The sequence below is a fragment of the Sarcophilus harrisii genome, chromosome 5, assembly GCF_902635505.1.
Source record: "Sarcophilus harrisii chromosome 5, mSarHar1.11, whole genome shotgun sequence".
NCBI classification, from domain to species: Eukaryota; Metazoa; Chordata; class Mammalia; order Dasyuromorphia; family Dasyuridae; genus Sarcophilus; species Sarcophilus harrisii.
The window spans coordinates 164,442,958-164,458,828 of NC_045430.1; the positions used below are offsets into that span (position 1 = coordinate 164,442,958).

General features: G+C 31.0%; 1 protein-coding gene across 2 annotated transcripts in view; it reads right to left on the reverse strand.

The window, feature by feature from the left end:
• Positions 1-15,871, reverse strand: part of LOC100920140 (ankyrin repeat domain-containing protein 26-like) — an 89,547-nt gene that overhangs the window by 16,263 nt on the left and 57,413 nt on the right. For both annotated transcript variants that reach the window (XM_031938888.1, XM_031938889.1), the window contains exons 16-22: positions 15,099-15,282; positions 13,384-13,527; positions 9,016-9,942; positions 6,737-6,889; positions 5,574-5,644; positions 3,872-3,965; positions 923-1,035 (exon numbers count right to left, since the gene is read on the reverse strand). In XM_031938888.1, the coding sequence (XP_031794748.1) occupies positions 923-1,035; positions 3,872-3,965; positions 5,574-5,644; positions 6,737-6,889; positions 9,016-9,942; positions 13,384-13,527; positions 15,099-15,282 (1,686 nt within the window). The remainder of the gene's footprint in view (positions 1-922; positions 1,036-3,871; positions 3,966-5,573; positions 5,645-6,736; positions 6,890-9,015; positions 9,943-13,383; positions 13,528-15,098; positions 15,283-15,871) is intronic.

A 15,871-nucleotide genomic window follows, 5' to 3' on the forward strand; every position in this document is an offset into this window, starting at 1 on the left:
CACAAATAACAGAGGAGGCCTCTGAGGGAAATTGCATTTGGATGAAGTTGGATACAGAGAGCATGGGTGAACATTATAGGCATAGGGCGGAGGTAAGAAAGCACATAGCATGCTTTGAAGAACAGAGAACAGTCCAGTTTAACTGGAGCTTAGGTTGTATAAGAAGGAATAATATAAGTGTGGAAAGGCAAGATGCTGTTATATTGTAAAGGACCTTAAATTCGAGACTTAAAAATTCTGTAGGTTCTAGCTCAAAAGTCATCACCTTAATGCATTCTTGCTGATCCCACAAAGTCAGAAGAGAGTTTTTTTCTTCCAATCTCTAATCACAGTATCTTTATATCATTCCCTAAGCACTAACCATATTCTTATTTGCACAACTGTATCCTAGCATTACCTCTTTACTAGATTGTAAATCAGCTTTAAATCAAAGACTATAGAGTATTCATCTCTGCAGCTCTGGGAACTAGTACAATATTTTACATACAACAGATGTTTAATATTACTTTGTGAATGAATGGTAAAAGAATAAATGAAGGAAATAAATTAGGATGGAGAACATAGAAACCTTATAGAAACTATTTATCTGCAGAAATAGTATACTTAGCAAGAGACTATTAAATGCTATATAGTATAATTCTGAAAAACAGTTTAAGGTATAGGTGCCATATATATATATATATATATATATATATATATATATATATATATAGCATTTTAGTATAACTTCAAAGATGTAAGTAAAAATCTTTAATATGAATGAATAAAATGAAAATGAAAACTTTTCTTAGAATTATATGCATTGTAATCATCAATGTGTTAAAATATAAAATGAATTTGCACTTACAATTTAACAAAATAGTTAAGTCCTTGCTTACTTACTTAATGTTTGATTCAAACATTCTGAAAAAATGAATCTTACCTATTGACATCTTTCTGTAACTCATAATTTCTCTTTACTTCTTGCTCTAGACGCTTTTCCAGGAATTGCTTCATCTCAATGAATTTCTTAAATTTTTCACTTTCAGTACCAAGCTTTGATAACATTTTTAAAAAGAAAAATATTATAAGAACTGAATTTGTATTAATATTATAAGTACTGAACTTTATTTCAAAAAAGAAAACTTTTCATTCATTCCAGATCCAATATCAGATGAGTGTAGTTTATAAAACCAAAACAAATATGGAAAGATTTCAAAATGATTATTCTTAAAATGATATAGCTTTCCTCTGATTTCACTACAAACCACTTTTTTTTTTTTTTTTTTGGAAATTTAGGTCAATGAAAATTTTCATTGGATTTTAATATAAATATTATTTATGCTAATAATGTTAATAAATTTTAAATTGGTTCAAATGCTCGGAATGCATAGAATATGGGCCAAGTTTGCCAATACACTTTGGAAAAGCACTGGCTTTTCTCTTTTCTTTATAGCCAATGAAGTGATCCCTTATTCTCATTACTCCAATGTAGGCATACCTGGCCCATGATCTAAGCATACCTATGTTGAAATGTCTATAAATGTGTTGTTAGGTTATAGAACTGTTTTCCAAAACTCTTTGTATTTGGATGAGATGAAACCTTTGAATGGTATTCTATTGCTCTAGATTATGAGCCAGCTTATGATTTGTTATGACCTGCCTTCTTTTTATCTTCCTTTCAAGATTTTCAATCTTTTCCTTCTCTAGTGGTCTTCCCTATTAAAAAAAATAAACAGCTCTCCTCATTTGGGAACTAGGCCCTGTGCCTAGTTGCAATTTAGAATTTGGAACTCTAGGAATCTTAGAGAATTAGAGTAAGGCACCCAGAAGTTACAAGGCTTGCCCAGCATCACAAAGTCATCCATGTCAGTAGTAGGATTTCAACCCATGTTATCCTGACTCTTAGGTTGCCTCTCTTAATATTGTTCTTATTTTATTTCCAAAAAAATCTCGATTATCTTCCTACTAGTCTACTCAAACTGCATTCTCAAAGTCCTTTCTGTATACCAAACCTTTCTTCTTAGTCCTTTTTACATTGCTGCAACACAGGATCCTGATTTGTTTTTTTGTTTTTTTTGTTTTTTTAATTTTTTGTCATTTATGATCCTTGTAACTTTTCCCTTCATGGTTTCTTTTTTGTTTTATATATCATGCTTATCACCTTAGACCAGACTCATAACTTCAAGCAGAGTATCATAATTGAGAGGTGAACACCTTAGTTCAACCTTCTCATTTTAAAAGTGGCACATTGGTATTAATTAATTTGCCTATGAATTAATGAAAACAAAAAAAAAATCTCCTAAAAGGTCTTTCTGTTTTATCCCTACACCAATTCTTACTAAACGATGCTAAGGTAATTTTCATAAAACACTATTATTTAGATCATACTAATTTCCTAGTGAAGAACCTACAATGAGATTGCTGCAGATTGAGGCTAAACTTCTCTGGCCCACCTTAGTTTCACTAAAATCTGACCTCAACCTAATTTTTCCACCTTTTAATTCTACTTTCTATAACAACAACTCTCCTTATATTCCTGGGCTTTTACTCATGCAATTTTCCTAGATTGTACTGTTCTCCTATCATCTCACTATTGATTCTTATTCAAACCTCAAAGACAACTCTCAAAGTTCTACTTTTTGATTAAACTTTTCTTGTTATCTTGCAAAACTTCTATATATTCTTTGTTATTTTTGTCTCTAGCATACGGTGAACATGCCATTGTAGTTGGATTCAAATTTTTGTACCACCACCCATTTTAGTTCATTATTATTTCAGTATCTATGCTGAAATACTATATAGGGACTTAGCTGGCATGGATTAAATAATTTTTGTTGTTACATTTTGGAAAGCTGACTTCTTGAGAGAATAAGAATAAGCAAATGAAGATCACTCACTTAGAATTGTAAACTGTTGGGGTAAAAGGGGACTCTAGTACATCATTTTATATATGAGAAAACTGAGGCATGAAGACAGAAAACTATTTGTCAAAAGTCATATGGACAGCAAGGAGCTCAGCCAGGACTAAGAAAGTCTTCAATCTTTCACTATCTTGTTTTTCTAATATTGGGTAATAGTGTCATAGGATTAGTTTCAAGTTTTGAGGGGTTATCCATTTACTTTTTAGGAGAGCAATATGTGAAAAAAAATCTAAGTATTGGAAAATAAACTCCATTTCATAATTAGAAAGGGCTCTTATATAAGCAAATGAAACCTGATAATAATACTCCTGAATCATCAGCAAATGATTCTGCTTTCTAGGTTTCCTAGAAAACGTAAACAGTTAGGCTTAAACAGAAGAGAGAGAATAAAGAGAAACAAATGCCCAAAAGCATAATCTGTTTATTGCAAATAAATAATAAACATCAGGCCAAAGGCATGTGGTTTATTGAAATCTCTTATTGCTGTTGAGACATGCCCACAGTGAGCATGCTTAGTATGATTTAATTTGATATATTGTTCAAAATAGTTCAGACTCAATTAAAAAAAAATCTAGTAATCTTCCTTATTAATAATGCAGGCCTCATTTAGTAAGAAGTATAAATTATAACAAAAATTATAATTTTGAATGTCAAAATTTCACCAAAAGACTGAAATGCTCAACATCAGACTTTTGTTACATAATGTGAACACTTCCCCCCAACTTCATTACAACAATTTAGTCTAATGTTGTAATGCCAATATTATTAATTTAATGTGGAAAAAACTCATCTCTCCTATAACATAATGATTAACACTAATAACATTCTGAATCAATATGAATGTAGTTGGATATCAAATAACAATAACTAGATGTTTTTACGATTAAAATTTTTTACCATGTTATACTGCATAAATAAAGGGAAAGTGCTTTTCACACGAAAAAAACTAAATTCTAGAGCTGACTTACTGAAGTAGAATACAAAATATTTTTCTGAAGTTCTTCAATTTTACACAATTGCTGTTTTACTGTAGCTTCCAAAGTGGCATTTTCAATTTGAAACCTAAGAAAAGTAAATATGGTGTCAACAATTCAATACTTATTAAAGACTTTTAATATTTATTCAACCCATTCTTCTTAAGGTTCAGGGCCTTACTTGCAAAGCCTGGAGGATATAAAAATGTAAAAATGGCTTCAATCTTCAAAGAGATTTTGTTTCACCAAAATGAAAGCAACCCGTAGAGATTTGGAGTAAATACAAAGTAATTTAAGAAAGAAATTAAAAGAATTAATCCAGAAAAGTTTTATGCAAGAGGCAATGTTTTCTTAGGTGAGCTTTAAGTGGAGATGAGAAGAGAGAGTATTCATGAGGGGATCAGTCTGTGCAAAGGCATAGAGACTGAAGAGAGATGGTACTTGGAATCTGGAATACAAAAATCAAAAAAAGCAATAACTCTTTTTAAGAAACTTACATTGTATTTGAATATTATATATACCCACCACTCCTACCTTCACGTATATCTCACATTTAGATAAAAATATTTATTTTAATAGATTCTCATACATACATGATCAGCATCTATAATCACATTTTTTTGGAGCTGTGATTTTCTAGGTGTAGGAAGACACCGTCCACCTATTCAAACCTGCCACTTCAAGTTTTCCAAAGTTGCCTGCCAATACTGAGAGATTCAGTGAGAGATTCAGATCAGGTTCACACAGTCAATATATGTCAGAAGCAGGATTTGAATCCAGGGTCACTCTCCCTACTAAATCTGGTTGTCTCATGATTGTTTCTGGAGATTATAGTCAATTTTCTGTTTTACAGAAACCATGTCTTTTGATATTTCTTCAGACATACTTTCTTAATATGTATATATACCACACTAGCAATTGCATATGAAAAAAATATGTAAAACATTTTTAGGGGGGAAAATGATATGGCACAATTAGTCAAGATTTTTTGAGAGGACATTTTTAGGTGCTGAATGTGAAGCAAAACATGAAATTTTTATTGGAACAGGGAAACTCCTGATGAGGAAACTCCTCCTACCAGTGTATATCTGTGCCAGCTCTTCAATGTATATTTTTGGGGAATTGTGTGGGGGAACAAAGTGGCTTTCCCAGGACATACAACTAATCAATAACACGTCAGACATACAACTTGAACAAAGATTTTCATAATTTGGAAACAGATTCTCTTGGATTACACTGCTTCTACTGTAGTTTTCAAGGGAATACATATATAATTTGGCTTGGGTTCAGTTTTCTAGAAGCAATTTATATTGCTCATCCTTCCAAATTCTGCTGATTATTTCCATTATGTCCCAATACTTTTGGGGGCATGTAATTCAATCTATTTCCCTATAGCTTATTTATCATCCCTGAAACTCCAAGGACCCAAATCTTATTCTGTAGCTACCATTAGGATGCAAATTCTCTTTGAGGGCAAATCACTGCTTTTGGCATCAGTGTCCACAATGTTAAAAACAATTTATTCATTCATCTGATCATCTCAAAATAAATCATAATTAAGTAGAATATTCCTGTCTCCCACTAAATAAGAAACTTTAAATTATGCTATATTCTGAATACGTTGTGGTAGTTTATCATTTTTATTTGTTCTATAACTAGTCATAACACTAAATTTAAAAAAAATCTTTACTCTTACTTTTCTATATGACCTTCTAATTCATTAATAGATCTCTGTGACTGTGTGTGCCGTTCTTGAGATTCTTGCAGCTATAAAAATTCCAAACAAAATACCTCAAGTTTTGCAACTTTAAAAACAAAATCACAATTTTAAACGTTACTCTTAATTATAATGCATAAATATTACATAAATATTAAACTTCAACAAAATTTTCACTAGTCCATCAAGTAGTCAATTCTATAGACAAAGCTATGTATTTTTATGTTTCAAATATCCACTTTCATTTTACATGGACATATGCACCATTTAGGTGCATTTTTTATTAGATATTTATGATTTCAGTAGCTTCATTTTTATCTTTTATCAAGCCTGACTTGATAAAGTAGAAAACTTCATAGATCACAGCCATCTATAACTATAAATCCTAGAGAGTTGCCTGAGACTTAAAAAACATTACTGGAGTCTTTTGGCTAGCAAATCACTGAGGGTGAATTGAGCTTAATTTTCCTAATTCCAAACCAATACACTACACCAAAGTTGTCTCATATAAAATGAGCAAGGTTATGCTTGGTGATTATGAAGCTGTACTGAAACTCTTGATCTAAGAAAGGACTACATGTTTTAAGGAAAAGTAGCCTTTGGAAAAGTAAACTTCAATTGTAGGTTTTTATAAATTTATATTTATGCAATTATCTAGAATGCATGTCATTAAATTTAACTACTTAGCAGTTGTTCTTCCAATAGAGTTGCTTACTCAGGTCATTTGCATTGAGCAAAAACAAGCACCTACCACTACTATTGCTACTTTTACTTCACAGAATTGTTTTGGGGATTAAATGAGATAATGTATGTAAAGAACTTTCTAATCATAAGGTATGATTGATATATGTATTATATGTATGTATATGTAATATTATTATTATTACTTAGAAAAACACCTCATTCCTTCTGTGAAGAATAAAATAAATATTTTGTGATAAACAAAATTGTCAATAACCCAAAGAGTGAATATATAAGCATACCAATTTATGGGTACAAATGGCAGATATTATGGGTCTTTTCTGTCAGTTTAAATGATGGATATCCTATTCAGGAAATATTAGTGAAGAAAAAGAAATGTTACACTGAAAACACTTTCCCTTAATCATTGACAAATTGTTGATTTTTTTTTGCATACATACTTTACTGTTGATATGATATACTTCCTTCTGTAGTTGCTTTTTCTTAGCTTCCAAATCATTTCGATGACCCGTTGTAGCCTCTAGTGAAGCTTCAGTCACAGATTGTTTTTTTAGGGAATCAGCAAGTTCTTGTTGAAGCTTTCTTATTGTACTCTGATAGAAAATGTTCATGTTATTTCTACTACTGCTTTCATAAATCAATGTTAGCTTATATGAAATAAATATATCTTCAAAATTAATTGGTATAATATTGTCATATGCAACTTAATTTCAGGAACATATTCATGGTTATCATAGATTTAGAACCAGAAAAAGTCTTAGGGGCTATTTAATCCAGTCACCTCATTTTGCAGATGAGAAAACTAAGCCCTAAAGATGTTAAATTAGTTACTTAAAGACATAAAGATAGTAATAGAGAAAATGATTTGAACTTAGTTCCTGATACCACAAACCTCTTTTGACTATACTATTTCCCTTCCATTGAGCCCATATGGACCAAATGCTATCTTCCTATTTGTTCAGTAAAGCAATTAATTCAGTCTGATTTCCCCATTACATCTTTTTGAGAATTATAATTATCTTCAAAGCCATTTTTCCTTTCTATTTTTAAGAAAAGTTAACTACCTTATTTCTTTGTACCTGCCCTTATAAGTATGAGGACATCTTAAAAAAAAAAAAAAAAGATTCATTTTCTTTCCTTTCATAGTTTGCCCTAGAGAGTGATCATATGCACTGACTGATATGCTTGTCAGGCTTGATAAAAGTACTTTAAGTCATTGATCTGATTTGCTGAAAGCAAAAAAAAAAAAAAAAAAAAAAAAATGGGATGTGGTAGTAGTAAAGGAATTGCTAGATACTTTTCATTATCTTCAATTGTCCTTGCCAAGCCTTCAGAGTAGTTCCTTTTTCAGTGAGGAGAGCAATTACACTCCAATTTACAGTCAATGGGCAGAAAGAAAGGGAAACTAGAAAATATGGTACCTCTCCCATTTATATATACCTAAAGTATGATGCAAGGTCATTAAAGATAAGTTACACAGATATATATATATATATACACATACACACACACACAAAAAAAACCCCTACAAACTTGTATATGTTTATATCTATGTATATTAGTACTGATATTTTAAAAAGCCTATGCATTTTTACTAGACAACAAAAAATTTGTTGCACGCAATAATAGCAAAAGCTAAAAAGAAAAAAAATCAAATTTTCCCTTTTATTAGATAAGATTAAGTATCTTGTAAAAATCAATTCAACTGAAGTCTAGTAATCTTTTTTAAAGGAAACAAGCTAAAAGAAGTCAATGAAAGATTGTAAAAGGAAAAATTGATGTAATTACTACAAATAAATTAAATTTCAGCATGAAATGAAAAGATTCAAAGACATGATTATAAAAACTAAAAACAAAATCTAAAATTTTTACCCACCACAATAATTTGTAGTCCTGCTACTTACTCACTGCATATATGATAAAGACAGATGTAAAAACTTTCTATTTTCAACAAATGAAAGGCTATGGTCCCAGAAACTGCAATTCTGGACATTAAGCAATAAGTATTAGTAAAACAGTGAAAAAAAACCTGAGAAAAATAATTTGTAGTGGGGAATTTTTTTAAATGGTCCTATTACCAAACACAAAAATTAATAGTTAATACACAAAGTCTCTTACACAGAATTACTGTCCTAAATTTTAAAGGAAAGTAGTTAATCTTTGAAATTTCATTAAAATTATGATCTAATGTTAAATATTCTAAAATTAGTTTAGCCAGACTGGAGTTTAAAAGGTTATGGGGGAAAAAAGGTAACTTTAATATCCCACAATATCTCAATTCAGATATCTAATTGGAATAGTTATATTACTCCTATTTTTCAGGATTTATCTTAAATATTAGTACTTCAAATAATTTATTCCATTGCAACATTAAAATGGAATATCAGAAATGTGAACTGGAATTATAAATTTATCAGTATTTATTTATAAATGATTAACATTACATGTATTAATCATACTTTGCCTTTAAAATTTCATAGACTAGTTACACAGTATTTTTAAGCAAAGTAAATCATTGTATTTAAAAGATATGTACATTAGGTTGATTTTTATCATGTTATTGCTTTCTCATCATCCTTTCTTACATGTTAGAATTTTTATAATGAAAATTACTAACATCATCTACCTGCTGAAAATTCAAATTCCTAATTTATCTTGATCAAAATAACAAGTTCATTTCAAAAAGTTAAATGCTTATTAATTGACATTAAAGACCTACCTCTCTTTCTGTTTTCTCATTTTCATATTTATGCATTTGCTCTCGTAAGTGGTTACATTCATTGATTAACTCTTTATTTCTCTCTTCTACTACATGAATTTGTTCTTCAGTATCAGTAAGAAGTTTATTGAAGAGATCCCTAAACTCAACCTGGACATCATTTACTACCTTTTCTATAACGACATCTTTGTTCTGAGTATCTTCAAGATGTTGTAGAAGCAATCTATTTTCACCCTGGATTTTCGCTAATTTTTCTTGGATGGATTGTTGTTTGACAATATATTTGTTCAGTTTTTCCTTATCCATTTCATTTGTGTGTTCAAGTTCCTTTGCTCTATGTTGCGTTTCATTTAATTGTTTCTGTGTGCTTTCTAAAACTAGGGTCTTTTCTCTGAGGGAATCATGTACTTGGTGTAGCTCATTTTCTAAACTATTAACTTTTCTTCCAGCTTTAGAAAGCTCTTGAGAAAGGACACCATTGTTAGCTTTTAGTTTGTCCTTTAAACGAAGCCACTCATCTCGTTCTCGCTGAAAAGTATGTTCAAGGTCTAGTTTTGAAGTCTGACTTAGTTTGTGATTAAGAATAGCAGAATCTAAACGGGAACGGTATGATTCAATTTCTTTCTCTAGTTTCTCTCTATTTTGTTTTTCATTCTCCATTCTAGATTTCAGCATTGCCTTCTCAGTTGTTAGAACATTTACTTGTCCACTGTATTGGAATATTTTTTCTTGTAATGCTTCTTCTTTCAGTGTTAATTCCTTTTGAACTTCATCAATGTTTTTTTTTAAAACTTCATTTTCTTCAGTATATCGATTTTCTTTTTCCTGATTCTTAATTTTTAATGTTTCTAGTTCCAGTTTAAGTTTCACAACTTCATCTTGTAGGGTTTGGTTTTTATGCAGCAGACATTTTTCATTTTCTTGACCCTTAACACAATAAACAAGAAGAAAAAAAATTGCTCCTCAAGGTAAAGTTATGTATTCTGATTTTCCTTAATAATTACAAATAAATCCCAATGTGCCATGAAGCATAGTGTATTCAAAGAAAAAATAAATTGAGGTAGTTTTACCTATTTCATATCAATGCCAGGTTCAATTTTCTTAAATAACAGGTCTTAAAAGTGCCACATCAATCAGAAGAGTTGTACTTAGGATTATCAAGTCTTCAAAACAGATGAACATTCCACTATATCACATAGAATACATTTACAAATTCTGCATTTTTAAGCACCCAAATCTGTCTGTCTGTCAGCATAATTTATTTATTTCTTTTTCTGTATCTATTCTAATTATACTATCTTTTAGAGAATTATGATAAAAATAATACCTACTATGTTATATAGGCTTTTTAAAGTTGGCCAATTCTTTATCCCATTGAAAACCAACAACACTATGAAAGCAAGAGTCACATTATCTCCATTTTATAGATGAGAATACAGGTTAGAAGTTATTGAACACCTTTCTTATTATCACACAGCTAGCAAATGTTAGAAGCAGTTTTTGGATCCAGGTTTCTTTTAAAAACTTATTTCTCCTTGGATGTTAAAGGATATACAATTATCCTACATTTAGTCTCATTATACTAGTACAATTATCTTCACTGCAAAGCAATGAAGTGAAATAGATTTCAATTTTTTTTTTAGTATGCGTCTTGAAAAGAATCTGGTCTCTCAGATTTGTAACATCATCACAGAATCATTTATTTAGAACTTGTGGTTATCTAGTCTCTCATTTCAGGGATGAGCAAAGCAAGGCCCAGATTGTGATCTGTAGAAAATAACCTAACCCTAGCCATCACATTTTAAAGAAATAATGAAAGAATCATTGTGGCCAAAATAGATGGTACACTCCTACTGGAGTAAATCTAGCTCCTTTTTTAGAATAGGTGGAAACTACTACATCAAAAATCTTAGAAGCCTCATTCTATGAGAAGCTTCTAAAAAGCCAGGAGGCAATTATGAATTGGCATCAGTTGGGTTAAATAGAGCACTCCAGTCCCCAGGCACCAAACAATTCCTAAGGATCTGCAAAGTTGATGATTTACTCCAAACCCAAATCCTAAATTTGGCATTTGATGAATTTGTGTTTTTACCATGTTAAGCAATGGTGAATGTGAATGAATGAATCCTTGTAATGTATAGAGCTTTATTTTAGATATCTAAATGAAATTTATTCTTATTACAAAATACTTTTATCCCTTTTGTTTTATGAAACACAAATAAGATAATGTGAAACAGACCAAACTATTATCATACATTTGATAAATCTTAGATTCTGCCCTGGAAAAAACAAATTAACGAAGAAAAGTGGTTTATGTAACCAATGCACAAGGGAAGCAGAAAGCTGGGGAAAAAAATCTTTATAGCTAGTGTTTCTGATAAAACCTTCATTTCTAAAATATATAGAGAACTAACTCAAATTTAAAATGTACATACTATTCCGTATTTGATAGTTAATGAATATAAACAGAAAATTTTCAGATGAAGAAATAAATGTCATTTCTTGTCATATGAAAAATTGCTCTAAATTATTATTGTATAGAGAAATACAAATTAAGACAATTCTGCAGGGCCACTTCACACCACTCAAATTGGCTAAGATGGATATAGGAAAACAAAAAAAATGCATTGTTAGTGGAGTTGTGAATGGATCCACTTGTTCTGAAGAGCAAGTTTGAACTATATCTAAAGGACTATCAAACTGTACATACTTTTTGATCCAATAGTGTTATTCCTAGGTCTGTATCCCAAAGAGTTCATTCATAAGAGAGGGAAAAGAACCCACATATGCAAAAATGTTTGTAGCAACTCTTTTCATAGTGGCAAGGAACTGAGTGTATGCTTGGGAGATGGAGAATGATTGAATAAGTTATGATATATGAATGTAATGGAATATTATTGTTCTGTAAGAAATTATGAGCAATCTGATTTCAGAAAAGACAGGACAAATTTACATGAACATGAACATGACAAACTCAACATGAACATTGAGTGAAGTGAGCAGAATGAAGAGAACATTGCACACAAGAACAACAAAATTATATGATGATCACCTGTGATGGATTTGGCTCTTCTTAACAATGCACTAATTCAATTCCAATAGACTTGTGATGGAAAGTGCCCTCCCCTTCCAGACAGAGAACCATATAGCATTCTTACTTTTATTTCCTTCTTTCTCATGGATTTTTTCACTGATTTTTCTTGCACAACATGACAAATGTGGTAATATGTTTAAAAGAATTATACATAACCAAAAAGAAAAAAGTAGCTTGTATTCCAGATTTCACCTCCTACCAGATTGCATTCCTTTTTTCCCCAGAAGAGTTAGAGAAACTGATGAGATGCTCCTTTCCTATATCCAGAAAGGACAGAGGCACTACTGAGAACCAGGAAATTTTTAAAATAGAAATATACTTGGGTCTCTGGAAGGATCATTCAAAGGAAAGAAGCAACAAAACAAACTGGCTTGCTTTTGGTCACTATGTGCGTCACTACTTGTTTGCTGCAGACATATGGATTTCACTGAAGATGACAAATATGTCCAAAAATGAAATACAAAAATCCTTTTTTAAACTTTCACATTTGTTTTTTATTAGTATTTTATTTTTCCAAATCAACATTCTGCTTTGCAAAAACTTGTTTTTTAAGTTTTTCTCTCCCTCTTTCTTTTATCCCCAAAACAGCAAGCAATCTGATATAGGTCAAATACATGCAGTTTTCCTAAACATATTTCTGTATTTGTCATGCTGCACACACACCAAAAAAGATCAAAAAGAAAAAAAAATGAGCAAACAAACAATAACAAAAGGTTGATACATATTCAGTCTCTTTCTAGATGAAAATGGCACTTTCTATCACAAATCTATTAGAATTTTCTTCAATCACTTCATTATTGAAAAGAGACAAGTCCATCATAGTTGACCATCACATAATTTTATTGTTGCTAAGTAGTGTTCTTCACTTCACTCAGCATCAGTTTATGTAAGTTTTTCTAGTCTTTTCTGAAATCAATCTGATCATCATTTCTTACAGAACAATAATACTCCATTACATTCATATATTGCAACTTATTCAGCCATTCTCCAACTTCTGGGCATACACTTAATTTCTAGTTCCTTGCCACTATACAAAAAGGACTACAACTAACATTTTTATACAAGTGGGTCCTTTTTCCTCTTTTATAATCTCTTTGGGATAAAGACCTACTAGTGACACTGCTGGATCAAAAGTATGTACAATTTGATAGTCCTTTGAGCATAGCTCCAAATTGCTCTCCAGAATGGTTGAATCAATTCACAACTTCAACAATGCAATAAAATTCTGATTTTAAAAATATACAAGTAGATTTGAAAATTACCAAAGCAAATACCTCAGAACTCTGAATCTTTTTGGAAGCAGCTGCTTCAATTTCCTTCTGCTTCAAAAGATAATTATTCAGAATTCCATCTTGTAAAACTCTGGCACTTTGCTCTCGAGAAAGTTGTCTTTGAGCATTATTTCGTTCTTCTTCAACCTAGAAAAAACAATTTCATAACAATTTAAATCATATTTATTCAAAAGTCAGCAAAAAAAATTTAGTGGAATAAAGAATCTGAAAAAAAAAGGAAAATAGCTGTAAAAATCTAAGAAAAGTAGGCTATTGAAAATATTGAAAAAATTGAATTTTAAAGTTGTAAAGGGACCTCAAAAACTATTCAGACCAATTGATATCACTATTATGTACCTGATTTTCAGTAGACTTTACCTAGCCTTAGCTGGAAATCTTTGCAGGTGGCAGAATACCATCTTTTATTCTATATATAGATGGTTCTATTTCTTAGCAAATTCTTCCTGATAACTTTTTTAATGAACATTTTTGCAACTACTATCCATTGCTCTTAGTTCTGTCTCTTAGGCTAAGGTAGAAGCTTCAGAATCTTTCTTCCAAATGCATGTCCTTTAAAAATATGAAGGGTTATCATGGAGTTTAAGTCTTCTTTTCTCCAGGATTAACATCATCCAGTTGACTCAAGGCCTTTCCTCATCTTATTTGCCATTTGTGGTAGCCAAAAATGAACAAAAATAGAATAGGTGATATCTAATAGGGTTAGCGTACAGAGGTGTTTTTACCTCCTCACTTTTGGAAGCTATTCTTTTCCTAATGCAATCAAAAATTACATTAGCTCTTTGGTTGCCAAATTACAGGGCTGAGTCAAATTGTGCTTAAAAGTCACTAAAACTCTTACATTTTTTCAGACAAAATGCTATGTAATCATATTTCTTCCAACTCATTAATGAATAGTGAAACTATGTTTTATCCTAAATATAAAATTTTACATTCATTCTAACTGAATTTCATCTTATTAGTAAATTCAGTCCAGTGCTCTGACCTATTCAGACTTTGGCATTCTTCCATTTAGAATAACTTGGATAAATTTAATTGTTTGAGAGCTAAATGTGCTAGAGAACAGTAAGCTTTCTGAAAGACTGAAGGATTTGTGGTACATGTTTGGTACATATATGGAATGGAGAAAGAATTGACCTTGCAATTTCATCGATCTAGAGATTTCTCAGGTAAGGAACTCCCTCTACCAATGTAGATTGACCCCTTCTCTGGACATTATAGTCTTAGAAAATTGCTTAGAGCAGTGGTGTCAAATAGATTCTCCCCTATACTGAACAGCTATGGAGGACTTTGATACCTCTGCCCTGTGGTCAGGTGAAATGACTTATCCAGGTCACAGTCAAGATATATCAGTAGCAACACTTGAAACCTAGTATTCCTAAATTTGAGGTTAATTCTATCCACTATACCATACTGGTTCTCTACTGTGAACTAGATTTCTAAAAGGAGCAATTTGCCTTTTTTAGGTATAGATATTCAACCTATAATTTTACATTAAATTGGTAAAAAAATTTCTATTTCTTTATTTTGAATACATATTTATGAATGATTGAACTAGACTTGCCTATATTAGAAATAAATACTTCAGTCCTTTTGTAGGGATTAAAAAAGCTTTAATGGATTCACCTTCCCATTCTCAGGACATCCATTAATCTTAACAAAGAAAAGATAGAAATATTGACTTTTAAATTCCAATTTACCTGTTTAAAATTATTTCTTACTGTTCTCAGTTCTTGGTCCAAAGTTCTAAGCTTGAATTCAAGTAGATGTTTTAAATCTACTTCTTTACTATATTCTTCTTCTTTTCTTTTTAATTGCTCCCCAATTTTTTCAAATAGCATTTCTGTACTTGAGTGCTTTTCTTTCTCTTGTTTTAGTGCAAACCTAGATTAAAATTGCTTGTTTTAACATCATAGATCAGCAAAAATAACGATTATCATGCTATTTAATTATATTCATCAGAACCTCTAAAGACAAAGATTTAGGAGGAAATGGATTCTTGTAGGGAATCCATCATTCTATCAGGAAACTCCTACTGATGCAAGTTGGTCATTGCTCAGCAATTTTTAGCCTTAAGATAATTGCTTGGGGCACTGAGGAGTTATTAAACTTGCTCAGGTTCATACAGTCAGGATGTGTCAGAAATGAGACATGAACCTACTTCTCTATCCAGGCTATTGCAGGAAATTTTTATTTAACAAAACAAAATAACAACCAAAAAACCCCAAACCAACAACAATATATTATATAGCTTTTTGGATAGTTATGCTTTTTGTATTCAATGGAGAACTTCTATAAATTGGATACATATTATCTATTTCCCTCCTTTCCCTGCTTTAAATTGTTTACTAAACTGCACTAAAGAAGAACTAGAGGAAATGGTTTTTTCAGTTTCTAAGTTTTGATACACCTGAGTGATAAAAAGTTTGGAGGGGGATTTTGATAAAATTCCTGACTAAAAATAAGGGTGGGA